Source organism: Marmota monax, unplaced genomic scaffold, assembly GCF_021218885.2.
Source record: "Marmota monax isolate L192 unplaced genomic scaffold, Marmota_monax_Labrador192_F-V1.1 WCK01_AAM20220418_F8-fsc00051, whole genome shotgun sequence".
Classification (NCBI taxonomy): Eukaryota; Metazoa; Chordata; class Mammalia; order Rodentia; family Sciuridae; genus Marmota; species Marmota monax.
The window spans coordinates 13,360,439-13,382,476 of record NW_026695202.1 but is presented as its reverse complement, the minus strand read 5'-3'; the positions used below and the strand labels follow the sequence as shown (position 1 = coordinate 13,382,476).

General features: G+C 43.3%; 2 protein-coding genes across 9 annotated transcripts in view; one reads left to right on the top strand and one right to left on the bottom strand.

Moving 5' to 3' along the window:
• The first annotated feature begins 182 nt into the window (after window positions 1-182).
• Window positions 183-8,901, top strand: Naga (alpha-N-acetylgalactosaminidase). Of its 4 annotated transcripts, none has more exons than XM_046429355.2 (10): window positions 183-401; window positions 1,713-1,794; window positions 2,568-2,703; window positions 3,143-3,314; window positions 3,728-3,905; window positions 4,205-4,299; window positions 5,049-5,210; window positions 6,568-6,765; window positions 7,585-7,728; window positions 8,223-8,901. In XM_046429355.2, exons 2-10 carry the CDS (start codon window positions 1,779-1,781, stop codon window positions 8,391-8,393), a joined length of 1,272 nt encoding a protein of 423 aa, XP_046285311.1. In that variant the 5' UTR covers window positions 183-401; window positions 1,713-1,778; the 3' UTR covers window positions 8,394-8,901. The 4 variants fall into 4 exon arrangements, with proteins under 4 accessions (XP_046285311.1, XP_046285308.1, XP_046285309.1 ...); XM_046429352.2 differs by lacking the exon at window positions 183-401 and adding an exon at window positions 1,286-1,400; XM_046429353.2 differs by lacking the exon at window positions 183-401 and adding an exon at window positions 1,409-1,583.
• A 64-nt stretch (window positions 8,902-8,965) lies between these two features.
• Wbp2nl (WBP2 N-terminal like) overlaps window positions 8,966-22,038 on the bottom strand; it is an 88,858-nt gene continuing 75,785 nt past the window's right edge. For 4 of the 5 annotated variants that reach the window (XM_058574333.1, XM_058574332.1, XM_058574334.1 and 1 more), the window contains one exon: window positions 8,966-9,906. The gene's annotated coding sequence lies outside the window, so the exon portion shown is untranslated. Of the gene's footprint in view, window positions 9,907-15,483; window positions 20,738-22,038 lie in introns of those variants that run through there. The other variant, XM_046429601.2, reaches the window with a different exon arrangement.

Genomic DNA, 22,038 nt, shown 5'->3' with positions numbered 1-22,038 from the left:
CATGAGCCACTACAGTAATTCCCTATACTCGTGCTTTTATTTCTTATTTATAGTGTCTCCCTAAATAAATTTTATTCAATCAATAGTATAAACTATAATAAATGTATAAAAGGTGATAACTGTGTGGAAAAGATAGACTAAGGGAGATTGGGAGTTGGGGTGAGAAGGCAGGGTAGGCCTCACTGAGAAGATGCCATTTGACAAACACTTGAAGGAAATGAGGGTGCCAGCTAGGCCGATATCTGAAGGAAGAGATTTCCAGGCAGAAGTGACAGCTAGTGCAAGGGCCCTGCCTGCTGTTGTGCCTGAGGGACTGCAAGGAGGCCAGTGTGATTGGAACATCCTGAGGAAGGGGCCAGCAAGCACTCGAAAATCTGGGAGGGCCCTAAGGGCACACGGAGGTGAGTAGCCATCACAGGGTTTAGAGGGAGGCTTGACTGGTTTTCAGGGGTTACTCTGGTTGCTGGTGGATGGAAGCAGGAGACTACTGAGAGGCTGCTGAAATACCAGGTAAGATGTGGTTGAGGGCACCAGAACAGTGAGAGATGGCTGGATGTGAGGTGGATTTTAAAGGTAGAGAGTGCAGAATTTACCAAGAGATTGCATTTCAGGGGCAAGGAGATAAGACTGTATGGAGAACACCAGGTTTTGGCTTGAGTAAACAGAAGTGGAGTTGCCACTATCTGAGATGGCGGCGGGTATTGGGGAACCATAATATTTGAAATCCAGTGGCCATCCAAGTGAAGGTGCCCAGAACAGTATTGAGCACTAAGTAGTTGCTCAATAAATTTAACTGAATGAAGGAGACAAGGAATTTTCAGAGTATCTGGCTGAGCAGTCCCAGAGAGTCTCCTGATTACATGAGCTGTGTCCTCCACCGCCTTTGCTCTCTCTCTAACCCATCCTCCCATAGTAGTGCCCATTCATTTTCACTACTTTTAAGCGTCTTACTATCAGCCATGCTTCAGGACATTTCCTCTAAACAACGCTCTTAGAGGGTTTTCACAGCACCGCCACTTCCTGAGAGCCTACCGTGTGGGGGACACTCTACACCCTCTTGGGTCCCCTAGAAGTGACAGAATTAGCTTCGCAGCAAACCTGGTCACCCAAGCGCCCGGACCCTAAGCCGACGTCGGGAGCGCGCAGGGCTGGAACTCAACGGGGCGGGGCATAGGGAGCGCGTGGGGGCGGGGCATGGGGAGCGCGTGGGGGCGGGGCGTCGGGTGGGTGGGGGCCCACAGAGGGCGGGGTACGTTGCTAGGGGGGGTTCTGATAGGTTGTGCCAGAAGGGTAGCCGAGCAGGGGCCCGCCCACTGGAACGCTGGGAGCGAATCAGGCGAGTGGATCTGTCAGAGGCTCGGGAGGCCGAGGCCGGCAGTGGGTCTGAGCGCCCCGGAGGGGTGAGTGAGGCCGCCGGGACGTTGGGAACCGAAGGCGGGAAGCCGAGGATGGAAGTCGGGAGCCCGGACTGGGCTCAGCGCCTCCGTTCTTTCTGGGCGTCCTGAGCCCGTTGCTGCCGTTGTCTGGCCCCAGCCTGGCCTACGGCTGCCCGTAGGCGCCCGGTTTCCCAGCACCGCGGGCGGGTGAGGTCTCAGGTCCGGGGCAGCCTGTCTGATATTTCTTACGGAAGAGCTTAGGCTCGGGGAAGTAAAGGGGTGGCAAGGGGAAGTGGTCGTGAACCCAGAGCTTCTCTACCGTGTCGTGTCTTTCAGAGCCCAAAATATAAAGCTGAAAAGAGCAGAGATTTGGCCCGGTTCTGAGACGCCGAGTCCAAAGCCATGTTACTGAAGACAGGTACCTACACCGACCCCGGGAGCGACAGCACGGGTGGGGGAGGACTGCATGGAGAAAGTTCCAGCCCTCTGGTTTCTGCCCTTCTTCCTTGACGGGTGTGTGGGGAGACGTGTGCCTCCCATTCATGGGGCTGGGCTAGGAAAGGTGAAGAGGATGCTCCCCACCCAAGAATCGATGCCCCCTCCAAAGAAGCCCTTTCCTTTCTCACCCCCTTTCCCCCAAGTGCAGAGGTCCCATCTTATGCGATGTGTCATTGCTGAGAGCAGGCTGTGAAGTGGGAACAGTAACTCCCTCTGACACCTAAAGAAACAAGCCTGAGAGGGAAAGGGCTCACCTTGTGGGCAGGCTGGGCCAGCTCCTTCCTAGGCAAGCTGTAAACCTTTCGGAAACCTTTTGAGTGTCTGTGGTTGAGAGCAGAGTTCTGGATTGGGACTTAACAGACCTGGCCTCTGGCCACATTGTACTGTCAAGTTCTATATATGAGGTGGAGAGGGCTGGTCAAGGGATATAGGAAGGACATGATTTAAAAGTGTCAGTTTTGCTAAGTCCAGTCCTACTGTGGCAACAGCAAGTGGGGAGCCAGATTTCAAACCCATTATCTTGCCCAAAGGACCTCCCCTGCCAACCTCTGCAGGAAGAGCCAATTCTACCCTAAACCCAGGAGTCTGATTCCTCTAATGTGCAAGCAGTGTGAGCAGCATGTGGATGGGGTGGGAGGAGGGTCTGGACTGTGAGAGCCAGTCACAGTCACTATTCTCACCCCCCACTCCCAGTGCTCCTGCTGACCCTGGTGGCCCAGGTGCTGGTGTTAGAGAATGGGCTCCTTCGGACACCACCCATGGGCTGGCTGGCCTGGGAACGGTTCCGCTGCAACATTGACTGTGATGAGGACCCAAAGAATTGCATCAGGTGAGTGAGGTCCACAGCCACCAGACAAGCCTTGCCCAAGGCCTGCAGAGTGCAGGCAGGGAGAGGAGGACCAGCTAACAAAAAGGGCACAGTCAGAACCCCTGATCCCGGAACAAGTACAGGCAGAAGTGGCTTAGAGGATATCTGATATTTAGTCTCATGACCTGCTTGGGGCCTCTGTGCGGCAGGGACATTGCACTGGACTTGGCCCCTGAGGTAATTCAAAAGAGATAATGTGGAAGGCCAAGCAGACCTGCCCCTCATCCTGGAAGCCAGACCCCTCATTTCATCCCACCTAGTTTGTTGTTCCCAACATAGTGGCTTAGTCCGCAGCTGAAAGTAGAGTCATGATTTTTACAGCCCAGATTCAGAGCTGAGGAAGGAAGGGATAGGATGAGGGTCAGGCTGGGCGATCGAGCAGCCCCATGCCCCTTGCTAGTGAGCGGCTCTTCATGGAGATGGCTGACCTGATGGCACAGGATGGGTGGCGGGACCTGGGCTACGTCTACCTCAACATCGATGACTGCTGGATTGGTGAGCGAGATGACAGAGGCCGCCTGGTGCCTGATTCCAAGCGCTTCCCCCATGGCATCACTTTCTTGGCTGACTATGTGAGTTCCACCCCAGCCCTCCCCTGTAGGGGGCTCTTCCTCCCCTATCACCCCACCTGCTTGAGTCTCATGGGGAAACTGATGAATGATCACCACTATGGAGAGAGGCAGAAAGGGCATCCTACTCAGCCTGGGACTCTAGGAAGACCCTTGGAGGAGACAAGTTAGTTCTTGAGCAACCCCAGAGGGGTGGCCTTTGAGGCAGACATGAAGGCCTTGAGGCAAGAAATAGCCAGAAGCAGTGTGATGGAGGGAGGAGAGGCTGGAGCTGGCAGAGGCCACCCAGCAAGCTGGGACCTCTCCTCTGGTCAATGGGAGCCAGTGAAGGTTTGAATGGGCCCTAGTCAGATGTGCTGATGAGGAGGCTTCCTGAGGGTCCCATCTGAGCCCTCTGTGTTCTCAACCCCCTACAGGCTCATTCCCTGGGCCTGAAGCTGGGCATCTATGCGGACATGGGCAACTTAACGTGCATGGGCTTCCCTGGCACCACACTAGACAAGGTGGAGCTGGATGCGCAAACATTTGCTGAGTGGAAGGTGGACATGCTGAAGCTGGATGGCTGCTTCTCCACCCGCGAGGAACGGGTTGAGGGTGAGTTCCACAGCTGCCAGGGGCCATCAAGTAAAGAGGAAAAGATGGCCACAGGAGCTTGGTCTGTGTGTAGCCCCTAGCAGTGGTTTTGCCAGTTCCCCTTACCCAGGGGCTGAAGGGATGTTCAGGTTCCTAAAAGATGGGGTAGACCATAGCCACTTCATTCTTGGTGTGTGGGAGGTACTTCCCGTTTGGAGCCTGTTTGTTACCTCCTGTTTGGTTGGAAAACATTTGAGTGGAGGCCCCAGGCTGCCTCTGCGCCTGCTCAATCCTCTAGTGGGGGTTGGGCCTTTCTTTAGGATATCCCAAGATGTCTGCTGCCCTGAATGCCACAGGCCGTTCCATTGCCTTCTCCTGCAGCTGGCCAGCCTACGAAGGGGGCCTTCCCCCTGAGGTAAGCCATTCTGTGTACCCACCTGCTAAGGCTCCCATACCCTAGGGTCTCCCTTGTCCTCTGTGTGCCAGGCCACAGGGAGGTAGCTACCAGAGCCAGGGCTGCTCTCAGCACAGTTGCCCATGTGCTTATTTGTGTAGAGAGAGGGCCATAGAGTTTTAAAGAGAGGGCCACAGCCAGCCCAGGGTGTTAGAGAAATGGAGCCCTCATCAACTGAGCTGACGTGTTGGTATCCAAGGCTCATGCCAGCACTGACCACCCAGCAAGTGGGGTCAGTATGCTGGGTGGTAGGTACTGAGTGGGCTAGGAGGTCCAGAAAATGGTGAGCCAAGCCTCAGAAGGGCCCATGGGCACCTTGATAGCCCCCACCCCCAGCACATCTGACCCTAGGAAGGATGGGCTCAGACCTCCAGACCTGAGGGAGATGGCTGGCAGAAGTGTAAGTGTGAAGTATGGGGAATGCACAGTGGGGAGGGTTGTGGGTGCACCAGCCTAAGCCCACCCTGGGCTCAGCTCCAGCAGGCATGAGAAGATAGGGTAAGCTCCATACTGGTGCCAGCCTGTTTGGAAGGGAAGCCTAGGTAGGCCCATAGCAGGCCCACCCTCTCAGAGGGCTTCCTGGTCCTGAATAAGCTTGTGGACCTGTCCTTTTACCCCTTCCCACTGTTGCCTGCTGAGCCTCCCCAGCCCCTGGATGGCTCCAGGCAGCAGGGCATGACCATGCTGGACTCTGCCTCCCTGGCATCCAGGTGAACTACACTCTGCTGGCTAACATCTGCAACCTCTGGCGCAACTATGATGATATCCAGGACTCCTGGAGGAGTGTGCTCTTCATCCTGGACTGGTTCGTGAAACACCAGGACATTCTACAGCCAGTGGCCGGCCCTGGGCACTGGAATGACCCGGACATGGTACCAGCATGGAAGGGAATGTCCCTAGACCCGCAGTCCATGAAAGCCCCACTGCCCGTGCTCTCTTCCTTCCCTGAGGCTCACTCCCAGGTTCTAGGTCAGCTTTTCTGAAATGTGCCCCTGAACTGGGTGTGACATATTGTGTCAGACTCACCTTCAGAGCTTGTTTACAGTGCCTGACCATGGTCCCTCCCCCACCTTTTGCATCAGAATGTTCAGGGAAAGGTTGCAGGAATGTCCATTGTTTCTAGAACTCCAGTCTGTAGCAACCAACTCTCCAGTAAAGATGATGCCTGTTCCTTGCTGTGTTGCCGGGCCTAGCACCTAGACTGTCCTCCTGAGCCTCTGGAAGCTCTTCAACACCCTCTACCCTGCTGTCCTACAAACCCTGCCCTCCCCACCCTCTAGGCCACAGCTTCTGGCGCTTTGGTGCTATCTCCATCATAGCCCTGCTGATTTTTTAAAATAGTTTTATGGTTATCTGTTCATTTAGCCAACAAGTATTTACTACCAATGACAGTTATAATTGTGACTACTAAGCCAGATGGAGGGGCCGGCCTGCTTTGGAGTAAAGCTTACCTGCTTTGGAATTGTAGCTCCAGCTCTACCACTTACCTCCAGCAAGTAACCCAGTTTTTTCTGTGCTTTTGAGAGTCAAATTTTTAACTCTAAAATGCATATGCCAGACACTGTTTAAATTGCGATCACCAAGTACCATGTTGAATTAGCAATAATGGTTTATGTCCTGTGGATTGGTTGTTTGCTCTGGGGTCAGGAGTTCCCGTGGGTTCATTCAGCTCTGGCTAGGGCAGGTGGATGGCAAGTGGTAGGTGCAGAGGGACTTTATCCAAGTCTGGTTTCCTACCACTGCTGCCTGCAGTATATTTCTTGATTCACTATCCCCATTTACAAACTTTTTTTAAAAAATATTTTTAGTTGTAGATGGACATAATACCTTTATTTTACTTATTTACTTTTAGGTGGTGCTGAGGATCGAACCCAGTGCCTCACATGTGCGAGGCAAGCGCTCTACCACTGAGCCCCAGCCCTCCCATTTATAAACCACTAGACACTGTCTCAAAATAAGTAAAAAGGGCTGGGGAGAGCTCAGTGGTGGAGCATTTACCTAGCATGTACCAGGGCCCTGTGATGCAGCAGAGAATATCATCCTCCCATGCTCCTGATGAGGGAAAAAAAAAAACCCAAAACTGATGTGCAGATGGAAGGGGATTTATTTGCCCCATGGCCACATAGCTGCACTAAGCCAGGTCCACACAAGTGACTCTCATTCCCCGGTCTAGCCCATGCCTGTCTCCCTGAGGAGCACAAGATGATTGTTCCTTTCTTCTGTTACCAGCTGCTCATTGGGAACTTTGGCCTCAGCTATGAGCAAGCCCGGGCACAGATGGCCCTGTGGACTGTGCTGGCAGCCCCCCTCTTCATGTCCACAGACCTGCGTACCATTTCCCCTCAGAACGTGAACATTCTGCAGAATCCACTCATGATCAAAATCAACCAGGATCCCTTAGGCATCCAGGGACGCATGATTCTCAAGGTACTAGGGTGTGTGGGGAGGGCTGAGAACTGGGCTGTCCTGAAAGCAAGGCTGTCAACCTGGAGGACAACTGGGGGTGGGAATAGGAGTGGGGCTGAGTCTCTGAAATCCCTTCCTGGTTGCATGCAGTGGAGAACTGCTGGGAACTGCTCCAACTGCCCTCTTCTTGCCTGGGTGAGAGCAGGGCAGAGCAGGACAGCTCACGGGCATGAGGTAGGGGCACATCACTACCCAATTCCTCAGGGGAACAGTGAGGCATAGGGCCACTGCATACAGGTAATGTTCTCCAGAGAGCTAGGGCTTTCTTCTAGAGTTTAAGAAATTGTTTTAGCCAAGACCTAACATTAGTTTCTACTATTTATTGAACACCTACTGTGGCTCAGTACATTTTAGATATTTTCTTAGCAAGGTGGATACTCTTCCCTGTTTTACAAATGAGAAAACTGAAGCTTCCAAAATCTAAGTAACTTTTTATCTTAAAGTTTCATAATTGGTACAAGTAAGACTTGAGCAATCTTGTGAGCTTGTGAGGTAGGGCCTCATGCATTATTGTGTCCTAGCATGAGGGCTGGCACAAAGTAGACGTTGGTGTGCATCTGCTAAGTAAGAGAAGGAAGATAGGGCTAGATAAGTTGGGGAGGCTGTGACATCATCCCCAAGCCTCTATATGACACAGAGGGACGTCTGACAGGCTGTGGTGGCCCCACTGAGCCTTGATCATAGCCTGAGGGGCTCAGAGCTCAAGGGAGGGCCAGGAGGGAATTTCAAAACCAGAGTCTCTGAGCAGAGACCTCAGTCATAACTATCTTTTATGCCCAGGAAAAATCCTTAATTCAAGTGTTCAAGCGGCCCCTGTCTGGGGACACCAATGTCGTGGTCTTCTTCAGCCGTAGGACGGACATGCCTTTCCGCTACCACTCCTCCCTGGCAAAGCTTAACTTCTCCAGCTCCAGAATCTATGAGGTGAGTCCCCTGCCCCTGCAGCCCCTGGCCTTGCCTCCTGGAGTCTGGTTTCCAGTTTCCTGGGGGGGTGTCTACTGGGGCTGACCCTCACTCACACATGGCCTCCCTGTACCATGGGCTTCAGGGCCTCTGGCAGGTGCTTGTGCAGCTACTGCAGGCACTGAGGGCTGGGGCTGTTCTCTGCACTGGTTTTCAAGCAAAGCAGACAGAACCAAGAGTCCCCTTAACCTCTCAGGTTGCTGCTGTTCACTGGGCAGCCCTGGCTGCTACAGCCCTCGTGGCGTTTCCCAGGCTGGGGCTTTCTCTGCTACCCTTGTTTGGACATCTGTGAGCTTTGCTGGTGGAAAAGTGAAGGGAGGTTCAGGGCTCCCACTTCCATAGGGCATACTGGAGGCCTGCACAGACAAGCCAAGGTCCTGGCACTTCTCCACACTCTGAGGGGCTTTCTGTGCAGTTCTAATTGCCGCCATTGGTGATGTCCCTCCCCACTGCAGGCCCAGGACGTCTTCTCGGGTGAAATCATCAGTGGCCTCCGGGATGATACCAGCTTCACAGTGGTCATCAACCCTTCAGGGGTAGTGATGTGGTACCTGTATCCCATCCAGAAGATGCAGAAAACTGTGCAGAAGTCCCAGGTCCCACTAATGAGGATCTGGGATGTCTGACAGGCTGTGGTGGCCCCACTGAGCCTTGACCATGGAGCCTTGGTATGCCAAGTGCAAGCAGGTGGGGCTCTCTCCTCTCCAGGCCCACTCAGCAACCTGACCTCATCCTAGTCAAAGTGCAATTGCAGGGTCAGGTTCCATGTCCTACCCAAGTGTGGATCCTATTGGAAACTTCTCTTGGGGCAATTTCTTGTGGCCTTCCTGGCCTCTATCTCATCTCTACAGCCCCTCAGATATTGCTGAACAATTTGCCAACCTCCTGAGCCACAGGCAGGGGCACCGATGCCCATCAGGACTCTAGCCTCCAGCCTTGTTGTTGACTGTGAAATCAGGATTTGGAATTTTTCTAATTGGGAATAGAGATCTGGCCTCTTGTTAGAACTCTCATGAATTGTGTGACTGGCTTTCCTAGCCTGAGAAGGCCTTGCAGACTAAAACTACCTGGAAGTGGGGCCAGAAAGGGGACCTTGGCTCCCTGAGGTCACCAATAAAGCTTTTCTTTAGTCAAGTAGTTGTTACGTGGACTTGGGATAGGGCATGGACACCTTCAGTTGGAGACTCTGGGTGGCAATGCACAGGATGAAGGTTTCAAATCTCATCTCATGTGTCCGATGTGTGGCATCTTGTGGCCCATCATTTTCCAGAGTAACCTACAGATTATACTCCTTAGAAATGCCAGACTTGCCTCACCGCAGGGACCCTTCTCTGCTCATTGCATGACACTCTGGTGGCCATGGTGGCAACAAAATGAGGCAGAGTAGTGTTGTTCCCAGGGCCTATTGGTTATGCTTGGGGCACAGCAGTGTCTCCTGCCTCCGCACCTCAACCTGCTTTCTTTTGGTGACCCCACCTCACCCTAAATTCTCTCTCTTCATTATTTCTCTCCCAACCTGGCTACAAAGGAAGTTCAAATTTCTCAGCTATTTCCATTTAAAAAAACAGAAACAAAAACCATTTTCTATTGTCTGATCAAAAGAATGGCAGGTTCTTGCCTGCCTCCCCAAACCTACCTCCTTCAGCTCAGACCACAGGGTGCCTCTCTCCCATGGTGGCCCTCTTTCCCATTTGGAAAGCTGATGGCATAGCAGGTTGGCTAGGTCCTCTTTGGGCCTTAAATTGGGAGCTGCAACCCCACACTGCCCTGCCTTATGGGTCCTCAGCTGGACAGACCTCTCCTACTCCCTGCCTCACGATCTTGAAGTCCTTGCATCTAGAGTAAGGTATAAAGAATTTACAAGTGCACATTTTATATAGTTTAATATTACTGGAGTTTTACGATTAAGTCACTAGATCTGATAGTTGAGTCCCCAGGGAAGGTTCCCTGTCCCCAGCTGATGTCTTGAGGCTATGGAGTCACTCAGGAAGACAGAGTCTACCCTGTCCTGGCCTCTGTCCTTGAAGGCCCATTGCTCTGTTCATAGTTCCATCCTTGGGTCTTGGCCAAAGTGCTGTTCAAGACAAATGGAACGTGTTGGTGGAAACACCTCTTCTCTTGCCAGCTCTGGGAAAGAAGCTAGAGATGGGATGTGAATATAGAATATAGGGATTGAAACCACAGACAGGGACTGGGGCCAGGGTTCAGCTGAATTTGACGAATCAGCACCCTTGACTTTCAGACTCAGAAGTGGTCACACATCTGTGCTTGCTTTAAAACATGTCCTTTCATCCCGGGGTTGCCTGAGTAGTTCTCCTATTTCCATACATGCTGCCTGTCTTCCAGGACACTGTTCTCTATTCTGCCCAAGGTCAGTGAGGAACTCAATTACTTTTTTTCCAGTTCAAGGTAGACTTACTTGGACTCCAAGGGTAGCCCTTCTCTTTTGGAAGCTGTATTATAGAAATTTTCAAACACAAAAAAGTAGTACAATAAATCTCCATGTACCCATCACACAGCTCTAAGAGCTTGTGCCAATATTTCATTTCTCCCCACATACACTTTTCCGGGGTGTGAACTAGAATACTGAAAGCCAATCTCAGAAACCCTAGGTACCACTATATAATCTCTATCAGGGTCTTTGAAATATAAGTCTGACTTTAATACAATCTCCCTATGTAAGGAAGCAGAATTCTATAATAATATATGTCCAGTTTTTGCCATTGGTATCAAAATATCTTTCTTTAGTTTGTTTGAATCAAAATCAAAAAAAGGGGTCAGCAAAAATGGCCCAGTCAGAACCACTGAAAGTTTGCATGCTCCATAAAAGCAATGAAAAACCTGCCACACAAGTCAGAATCATCTTACAGAATTCTGGAAATTATTCAAAGACTTCTAACAGCCCAGTTGAGTTTCAGTAATAACAGAAAGCTTAATGGCATTTTAACTTTCTTTAGTACTAGATTTTAACAATTATTTTAAATATGTTCCAAGAGCCAAGGGAAATTATGTCTGATGAATTAAAGCAAAGAATAAAACATTTCAAAAAATAGAAGGAAGATATAGAAATTATAAAAAAGAACCAAGTATGAATTCTCAAGCTGGAAAATATAGTATCTGAGATGAAAAATTCACTACCGAGATTCAATAACAGATTTGAGTTCAGAGTAAAAGAATCAGCAAGTTTGAAAATAGTATGTTGAAATTAATACAAGGAACAGAAATACTAATGATCAATGAACAAAGCCTCAGTGTCCTTTGGGATACCATCAAGTGTACCAAATACACATACAAAAGAGGGAAGGGCTGGGGCTGTAGCTGAGTGGCAGAGCACTTGCCTGCTCACGTGTGAGGCACTGGGTTCCATCCTTAGCACCACATCAAAAAATAAAATAAAGACGTGCTGTTCATCTACAACTACAAAATTTTAAAAAAATAAAAAGATGAAAGGGGCAGAATATTTGAAGAAATATAGGAGTTAAGAGTTCCTATATTTGATGAAAATATTAATCTGTATTTCCAAGAAGTTTAACAAACTCAAAATAGGATAAACTTAAAAAGTTCCATGCCCAGGGGCTGGGGTTGTACCTCAGTGGTTGAGCGCTTGCCTCGCGTGCGTGAGGCACTGGGTTCAATCTTCACCACATAAATAAATACAGATATTGCGTCCATCTACAACTAAAAAAAAAAGAAAGAAAGAAAGAAAAAAGGTCCATACCTAGACACATCATAAAAAGAGAAAGAATTCTGAAAGCAAGGCAAAAATGACAAGGGAGGCTCAGCAAGCTACCAGAAACTACAGAAGCTGGAAGGTTGATATATTCAATAGAAAATGACTGTCAATGAGAAATTCCATATTTGTCCAAACTTCCAAAAATGAAGGAAATATGAAGATGTTCCCAGGTAAAAAAAATGAAGAAAGTTCATCTATAACTGACCTGTCTTGCATGAAGCACTGAATAGAGTTCTTCAGGCTGAAATAAAAGAACCCTGGATAGTAATCCATATGAAGAAATAAAGAGCACCAGTAAAAACAAACATTGAAAAACAACATAAATGTATTTTTTGTTTGTAACTCCCTTTTGGTCCCTGATTTAAAAGACAACTTTACAATGCAATAATTATAAATCTAAAATGGACAAACAATGTACACAGATGTAATTTGTAACAATATCAGCAAAATGGAAAAGAACAGAGCTATCTAGAAGCAAAGTTTTTGTGTTCAATTGACATAAATTGTTATTAATATGAACTAGACTGTTATAAACTAGCCATCAGTGGTAATTCCCTGAAAAGCATAGTAAAAATGACAGCTGGATGAGGAGGTCCTATAGCCCAACTGACTGGAGGCTGAAGCAGGAGGATTAGGTTCAAGACCAGCCTGGGCAATTTAGCAAGCCCCTGTCTCAGAAAATAAAAAAGGCTGGGGATACAGCTCAGTGGTAGAGTGCCCCTGGTACTCTACCACTTCCCAGTACTGAAAAGAAAAACTGATAGATTAAAATGGTACAAAATAAGATGTTATAATAAATAACAAAAAAGGCAGTAATACAGGAAATAAGATAACTAAAGGAAATGCCAAATGGCAGGGGTAAATCCTGTCTTATCTATAATTACATGTAAATAGATTAAACAGATTAAAAGAATGTATTTAAAGCATTTTCTCACACACGCACAATCCAAAAATAGTCTTCTAAATATGATCAGTCAAAAACGTTCAACATCTCTAGCAATTAGAGAAATGTAAATTAAAACTACATTAAGATTTCATCTCACTTCAGTCAGAATGGCAATTATCAAACATATAAGTAACAATAAATGTTGGCAAGGATGTGGGGGAGAGGTTCACTCATACATTGCTGGTGGGAATATACACTGCTCTGGAAAGTAGTATCAAGATTCTTAAGAAAATATGGAATGGAACTACCATTTGACCCAGTTATCCCACTCCTTGGTATATATCCAAAGGACTTAAAAATCAGCATACTATAGTGATGCTGTCACATCCATGTTTATAGCAGCTCAATTATAACAGCTAAACTATGAAACAAGCTTAGGTGCCCTTCAACAGATGAATGGATAAAGGAAACATGGTATAATAATATACAATGGAATATTACTTAGCCATAAAAAGAAATGAAATTATGGCATTTGCCAATAAACAGATGGAACTGGAGACTACCAGGCTAAGTGAAATAAGCCAGTCCCAAAAAACCAAAGGCCAGAAATTCTCTCTGATATGTGGATGCTAAAGGGTGATGGGTAGGGAAGCCTAGAAGTACTCTGGATCAGACAAAGGAGAATGAAGAAAAGGAAGGGGGAATGGGAATAGGAAAGATAGCAGAATGAATCAGATATTACTTTCTTATGTTTGGGTATGAGTACACAAGCAATGTAATTCCACATCATGTATAACAGAAAAACAGGAAGTTGTACTCCATGTATGTATACTTTTTTTGTCATGTACAACTAAAAAGAACAAATTAAAAAATCATTAAAAAAAACCAAATATACAGTCTTCTAAAGAGACGTGCTTTCAAGTCAAATGAAAGAGATTGAAACTTAAAAGAATGGAAAAATTACAATAAATATAATAACCAAAAGAAACTAGAAAGGACTACATTAATGTCAGAAAAGGACTTTAAGACAAAAGTTGTTAGAAACAAAAAATGCCAGGGGCTGGGGTTGTGGCTCAGGGGTAGAGGCACTGGGTTTGATTCTTAGCACCACATATTAAATAAAATAAAGGTCCATCAACAACTAAATATATACATATGTATGTGTATATATGTATATATTGCAAGTTCAAAGCCAGCCTTAGCAAAAGTGAGGCACTAAGCAACTTAGTGAGACCCTGCCTCTACATAAAATCCAAAAAGGGCTGGGAATGTGGCTCAGTAGTTGAGTGCCCCTAAGTTCAATCCCTAGTACAAAAAAAAAAAAAAAAAATCTGTAAAGTTAAAAAGGTAAATCCATCAAAAAGACAGAATGATTATAAATGTGGATGTACCTAACAAAATAACCCAAAGATATGTAAACAAAACCTGAGAGAATTGAAGAGAGAAATGGATAATTCAACAATAATAATTGTAGAAGAGAACAGAGAGCCAAGAAGTAAACCCACATACCTGCAACGAACTGATTTCTGATAAGTGTGCTAAGAACACAAACTTCAACCAATGATACTGGGGAAACTGGATATCCACATGCAGAAAAATGAAAAGACCACCTAACCAGTTACAAAACTCAAAATGGATTAAAAATTTATATGTAAACTGGGTATGGTGCCATACACCTGTAATCCCAGCAGTTCAGGAGGCTAAGACAGGAGGATCATAAGTTCCAGACTAGCCTCAGCAATTTATCACGACCCAATGCAACTTAGTGAGCCCCTGTCTCAAAAAAATAAAAAGGACTGGGATGCAGCTCAGTGGTAAAGTGCCCCTGGCTTCAATTCCCCATACAAAAACACAAAAAAACAAAAAACTGAAACTACAAGAAGAAAACAGGGCACATGCTTTGGGACATTGGAATGGGCAAGGATTTTTTTGAGAAGACCTCAAAAAGCAGAGACATGAAAGCAAAAATAATAGTAAAAAATATATATATACACACACACACACACATATATATATATATATATATATATATATATATACAAATATACATGGCATATTTATGTAGATAAATGGGATTACATCAAACTAAAATCTTCTGCACATCAAAGTGAAGAGACGATTTTTGGATGGTAGAAAATATTTCCAAACTGTACATCTGACAAGGGGTTAATGTCCAGAATATATAAGAAACTCAAAAAACTTAATAGTAAAGAACCAAATAACCCAATTACAAAGTGGGCAATAGACATTTCTCAAAAGACATAATCAACATCCCTAATCCGAAAATTGCAAATTGAAATCACAATGACATATCATCTCACTCCAGTAAGAATGACAGCTTTTCAAAAAGAAAAAGTGTTGGAAGAAATGTGGAGAAAAGGGAAACTTGTACACTATTGGTGAGAATATAAATTAGCACAGCTATTAGGGAAATCAGTATGGATATTGCTCAAAAAGTTAAAAATAGAACTATCATATGATTCATCAATCCCACTACTCTGTATTTATCCAAAGGAAATGAGATCAATATGTTGAAGAGACATTAGCACTCCCATGTTCATTTAGCTAAGAAATGGAAACAAGTGTCCATCAACTGATAAATAGATAAAGGAAAAGAAAAGGAAATTCTGTCATTTGTGACATGCATGGAATTGAGGCCATTATATTAAATGAAATAAGCCACAGAAAGACAAGAACGTCATAGTCTCACTAATCTGTGGAATACAAAAATGTTGATCTACAGAAATTGAGAGTAAAATGGTGGTTACCAGGGACTGGGGAGAGTAGGGGGCTGAAAAGTCAGAAGAGGTTGATCAATGGGTACTAAGTTATAGTTAGGAAGGAGTAAGAAATTCTGGTAGGGCTGAAGTTGTAGCTCAGTGGTAGAGTGCTTGCCTAGCATGTGTGAGGCACTGGGTTTGATCCTCAGCACCACATAAAAATAAAAATAAATAAAATAAAGGTATTGTGTCTACCAACAACTAAAAAAGGATTTAAAAAAAATAAAAATAATTTTTAAAAAGTTCTGGTGTGCTATTGCACCGTAGTGTGACTAGAGATAATTTGCACTTCACAGAGCCAGAAAAAGGAATTTGAATGTTTTGAAGAAATATGTTTAATTTGATTTAAACATTATACAATGTATACATGTATCAAAACATTATGCAGTATCTCACAAATACATTCAATTTTTAAGTTTTTATGTATCAGTTAAAATAAAGTTAAATACTTCCACAAAACCACAATAACTGTTCAAGGCCATGCTGCTATCAATAATGCCTAGAACTAGACAGAAGTTCAGCAAGAGAAGATTTAACACTATAAATCATCTATCCCTAGCAGACACCTACAGAACATTTCACCCAACAACAGCAGAATACAGTAACTTCTCAAGTGCAAACATTCTCCATGACAGACCATATGTTAAATCATAAAATAAGAATCAATACATTTTAAAAGCCTGAAATTATACAAACGTGTTCTTTCACCACAATGGCATGAAAATAGAGATCAATAACAAAGACATTTTAGGAATTCACAAATATGTAGAAATTGAACAACACTCCCAGATAACCAATGAATCAAAGCAAAAATGTAAGGGAAATTAGAAATCATATAAATTTGAAGATGTATACAAGTGAGTATATAACATACTAAAATAATGTATCAGAACATGGATGTATCTAAAGCAGTGATTAGAGGAAAATTTATAACTGTAAATGCCTAGAGAGAGAAAGAATGGAAAAACAACCCTCAAAATGGGAGAAAATGTCTACAATTCATATATCTGTTAAGGAACTTTTATCTAAAATACATTAAAAACTCACAACTCAATAATAAAAGGCAAATAACCCTATTTAAAATGATCAGGGGCTGGGGTGTAGCTCAGTGGTAAAAGTGCTTGCTGATCATGCATAAGGCCCTGGGTCCAATCTGTGCACTGGGGAAAAAAAAAAAAAAAAAAGCAAAGGATCTGAATGGATCTTCCTCAAAGGAAGACATGTAAATGGACAATGTTCAACTCAGAAAATTCAACATCACTAGCCATTAGGGAAAGGCAAATAGAACCCACAATGAGATACCACTGCACACACAAAAAGGTCACTAGAATTTAAAAAGTAAGGGTTGGAGAAAATTGGAGAAATTTGAACTATCATAGACTGCTGCTAGGAATATGAAATGGGGCAGCTGCTGTGGAAAATGGTCTGGCAGCTCCTCAAATGATAAATAATTAAACACTTGTCCCAGCGATTCCATTGCTAAAGAAACGAAAACAGTCCAGGCTTGGCGGTGCATGCCTATAATCCCAGCAACTGGAGAGGCTGCAGCAGGAAGATTACAAGTTTGAGATCAGCCTGGGAAACTCAGTGAGACCCTGTATCAAAATTTAAAAGGGCTGGGGATGCTGCTCAGTAGAATGTCTCAAGGTTTAATCCCAGTAACAAAACAGAAAAAAAAAAAAAAAAAACATATGTACTGTGAATCTTAAGTAGCATTATTCATAAATATTCAAAAGGTGGGAAACAAATATTTACCAATTGATGAATGGATTATTTTAAATGTAAGGATTAGGAGTATAGCTTAATGGTAGAGAGCTTGCCTGGCATGTGTGTGGGCTGGGTTTCTTCCCCCAGACCAAGAAGAAAAAATATGTTGTATCCATACAATGGGATATTATTCAGGGACAAAAAGAAGTGAAACAATAATACATGTATGTGACCTCATGGATGCATGATGCCACCAAAACGTGATAGCACACACCTGTATCCAGCTACCCTGAGGCTGAGGCTGAGGGTCCCCTTAAGCCCAGGAGTTTGAGCCAGCCTGGGCTACACAGTGAAACACCATCTCCTAAACTAACAAAGAAAAACCCACTGTGTTAAGTGAAAAAAAGCCAGCCACAAAAGGTCATATATTATTTCATTTATAGGAAAGTCTCAGAGAAATTTTTAGAGAGAGCAAATTAGTGGTTGCTCAGAGCTGGGTGGGGAGGATCGGGATGAGCAATGACAGACAAAATAGACAAAGTAGGTTTCTTTCTGAGGTGGAGGAAATGTTCTAGAATTAATGGTTGCACATATCTTTCCATATCCTAAAAACCAATGAATTGTACATATTAAATGGGTGAACTGTATGGTATGTGAATTATATCTCAACAAGTTGGTTTAAAAAAAGAGATCTTGGGGCTGGGGTTGTGGCTCAGTAGTAGAGCGCTTGTCTAGCATGTGTGAGGCGCTGGGTTCGATCCTCAACACCACATAAAAATAAATAAAATAAAGGCATTGTGTCCAATAAAAATACATTTAAAAAAAGAGATCTTTCACTTATGTTATTACAGCATTACAACAGCCAAGAGATGGAAACAATCCAAATGCCACTCGTGGAGGACTGCCTGAAGAAAATGTGGTATATATGCCCAGTACCCCCATCCATGATTTCACTTTTTTGCAGTTTCAGTTACTTACAGTCAATGGTGATTCAAAAATATTAAATGGAAAATTCCTAAAATAAACATTTTATAAGTTTTAAATAATTATATACAGGATATTGTTATATTTTTCTCTTCTATAGTTGGTTATTATTTTTAATTTATTACTATGCCTAATTTCTGAAGTTTAATTTAGAAATTATAAATATGTATGAATAGGAAAAACATAGTATACATAGGGTTGGTACTATCCGTACTTTCAGACATCCACAAGGATCAACAGAACATTATTCAGCCTTTATAAAAAATGAAATAATGCCACATATAATAATATTGATAAGCTTGGAGGACATTATCATAAATGGAATGAGCTAGTTACATGATTGCATTTTTATAAGGTATCTAAAATACTCAAACTCATACAAAAAGAAAAGTAGAATGATAGTTTCCAGGGCCTGGAGGGAAAGATGAATGGGGAGTCACTGAATAAGTACCAAGTTTCAGTTTTGTTAAATGAAAAGGTTCTAGAGATTTGTTACACAACAATGTGGATATAGTAAACACTACTGAACTGTAAACTTAAAACACTTAAGAGGGCACATTTTATATGATTTTTACTACAAATTTTATATATATATATATATATATATATATATGTGTGTGTGTGTGTGTGTGTATGTGTGTGTGTATGTATGTGTGTGTGTATGTGTGTGTGTATGTATGTGTGTGTGTATGTATGTATGTATAGGGAAAACATAGTATACATAGGGTTTGATACTATACATACACACATATTAAAATATATTCATATATATTTCCCATCCCTAACCCAAAACTGAATCAGAAGATGCCCAACATTTTAGTGATGGTGGCTGTGGAAAGGCCATCAGATAAATAGGTCAATAGAATTTAATATGTCCAACAAAAAATCAACATGCCAGGAAGTAGTATATAGTCTCAAAGACATTATGCTCAGTCTCAATCACAATAGGACAGCAACATTCCCCAGAAATGCAAAAAGACACACAAAGTAAAAGGTGAATCTAATTCAGCTGTGCACATTTTCAACCTAAGAGGTGGAATGAAGAAGGATGAAACTGGGTGTTATTAAGAATGTCTACTGCGATTGTGCCTGTCAGTTAAATGTCTACTACATACAAGTAGTTCTTGTTCTACTTCCTTCTTTTTTCCAGACTTAATGCAAAATAATGTAATATTAATACCTTTTCTCTTATTCAGTGTTATCCAAACTTTTCCACCATCTTTACCTAAATAATCACTTGGCTAGAGTGATTAAAAAAAAAAAAGATAATAAAGAGGGCTGGGGCTGGGGCTCAGTGGTAGAGCACTTGCCTAGTATGTATGAGGCACTGGGTTTGATTCTCAGCACCACATAAAAATAAATTAATAAACAATAGGTATTGTGTCCAACTACAACAAAAAATAAAATTTTTAAAAAGATAATAAAGAGATCTTAATAAAAAAAGAGATCTTGGAGTGAGTCATCCTCACTCTTCCCTAGATCATCCATATCCATAAAGGACTGAATACAAAGAGAGAGGAGAAAAATATCTGTCATGTGGACATTCAAGGTAAGGAGCAAGAATAATAAAGGTCTTTGTTCATTGCCAAAAAATGTTCAAATCAGTAACTGAACATTCCACCTGAAGAAATCAGAAAGAGCCAGGTGTTGTGGTGCATGCCTGTAATCCCAGCAACTTGGGAGGGTGAGACAGGAGGATCATAAGTTCAAGGCCAATTTAGGGAAACCCTGTCTCAAAATAAAAAGGGCTGGGGACATAGCTCAGTAATAAAGTGCCCTTAAATTCTGTCCCCAGTACCAAAAACAAAAACAGAGAGAGAAAATGAAGTTTCATATTTCCAAAATGAAAAGTGAAAGAGGTGGTGTTATTTCTGACTTTACAGAAATAGGAAGGATTATGAAAGAGCACTATGAACAACTGTATTTCAACAAATAAGATAACCTAGATGGAAAAAACTCCTAGAAACAACCAGCTACCAAATCTGATTCAAGAAGAAATAGAAAATCCTAAATCAATAAAGAGATTAAGTAACCAAAAAGTTACTACAAACGGCACAGTGGCACAGGCCTGCAATCCCAGCAACTTTGGAGGCTGAGGCAGAAGGATCACAAGTTCCAGACCCAGCCTCAGTAACTTAGTGAGAGGGACTGTGGATGTAAGTCCATGGTTAAGCACCCCTGGGTTCAATCACCACTACAAAAAAAAAAAAAATCACTACAAAGAAAAGCCCAGGAACAAATGGCTTCACTTGTGAATTCTATTCAATGTGTTTTCCCAAGTGTTTTGTTGGCTTGTGGTACTGGGGATGAAACCCAGGGCCTTACACATGGTAGGCAAGTGCTCTACCACTGAGATACATTCTCAGCCCTTTTAAATATTTAAGTTAGGGTCTCCCTGAATTGCTGAATCTGGCATTGAACTTCCAATCCTCCTGCCTCAGCCTCTTAAGTAGTTGGGATTACAAGTACACTAATGTGCCTGGTTTCTATCCAACGTTTACAGAATAATTAACCCAATCCTTCACAAATGCTTCCCAAAAAATAGAAGCGAAGGGAACATTTCCTAAATCATCATATGAGGCAAGTATTGTCTCAATACCAAAATCAGAAAAAGACATTATAAGAAAGCTGCATACCAGTACGCCTTATGAATACGGACACCAAACTTAAAAGTACCAACATACAAAAAAGGATTATACATCATGCTCAAGTGGGATTTATCATAGGATTTTAAAATTCGTTCAACATATGAAAATGTAATACATCATATTAAGAAAATAAATAGCTGGGTGAAGTGGCCCACGCTGCCGTCCCAGTGACTCAGGAGGTTGAGGCAGGAGGATTGCAAGTTCAAGGCTAGCCTCAGCAACTGAGGGAGGTCTGTCTCAAAAAATAAAAAGGATATAGTTCAGTGATAGAGTGCTCCTGAGTTCAATCCCCAATACCACCAAAATAAATTAATTGATTAATTAATAAAATAAAGGAGAAACTGCATGTGATCATTTCAATATACAGAAAAATCATTTGACAAAATTCAATGTGCTTTCATGATTAAAAAAAGAAAGAAAACTCAACAAACTAGGAGTAGAAAGGAATTTCCTCAACCTAATAAAGGGCATCTATGAAAAGCCCACAGCTAACATCATACTTAACAGTCAAGCATTAAAACTTTCTCCTCAAAATCAAGAATAAAACAAGAGTGACTGCTCCTGACATTCCTACTCTGTATCACACTGGAGGTTCTAGCCAGGACAACTGAGTCAAAAGAGAAATAAAAGGCATTCTTCCTTAGAAAGGAAGAAGTGAAATTACCTTTATTAGCCTATAAATAGAAAGCCCTAAAAGAATACACACACGAAGCTATTAGAACTAATAAATGAGTTCAGCAAGACTTCAGGACACAAGATCAGCATGGAAAATCAGTTGCATTACTATGTAGCAATGAATAACCCCCAAAAGAAATGAAATCAACTTCACTATCAATAAAATAGAGCAGTCAGGCATAGTGGTGCACATTTCTCCTCCCAGCAACTTTGGAGGCTGAGGCAAGATGATCACAAATTTGAGGCCAGCTTCAGCAATTTAGTGAGACCCTAAAAAACTAAGTGAGACCCTGTCTCAAAATAAAAAATAAAAGGACTAGGGGTGTTGCTCAATAGTAAGTTCCCTGGGGTTCAATTCCCAGTGCCAATACATAAACAAACAAAAAGGATAAAACAGGAATAAAATTATAACCAAAGACATAAATTTTCTTTTTGTTTTTATTTGGAGACAGGGTCTCACTTTGTTGCCCAGACTGCACTCAAACTCTTTGGCTCAAGTGATCTTCCCATCTAAGCCTCCTGAGTAACTGGAACCAGAAGAACATGCCATTAAGTCCAGCTAAGACTTAGATATTTAAAACTATAAAACATTCCTGGAATAAACTAAATGTCTGAATATGTCAGAAAACATCCCATTTCATTCATGCATTGAAAGTTTAATATTGTCAAGAGGGCTCCCGCAATTAATCAACAGATTCAATACCAACCCCTATCAAAGCTCTAACAGCTGATGCCAAAATTTATGTGGACTAGGCAAGGGACCCAAGATAGCTAAAACAATCTAGAAAAAGATGAACAAAGCTGGAGAACACATTCTTCCACTTCCAAACCCTCCCCAAAAGCTATAGTAATAAAAAC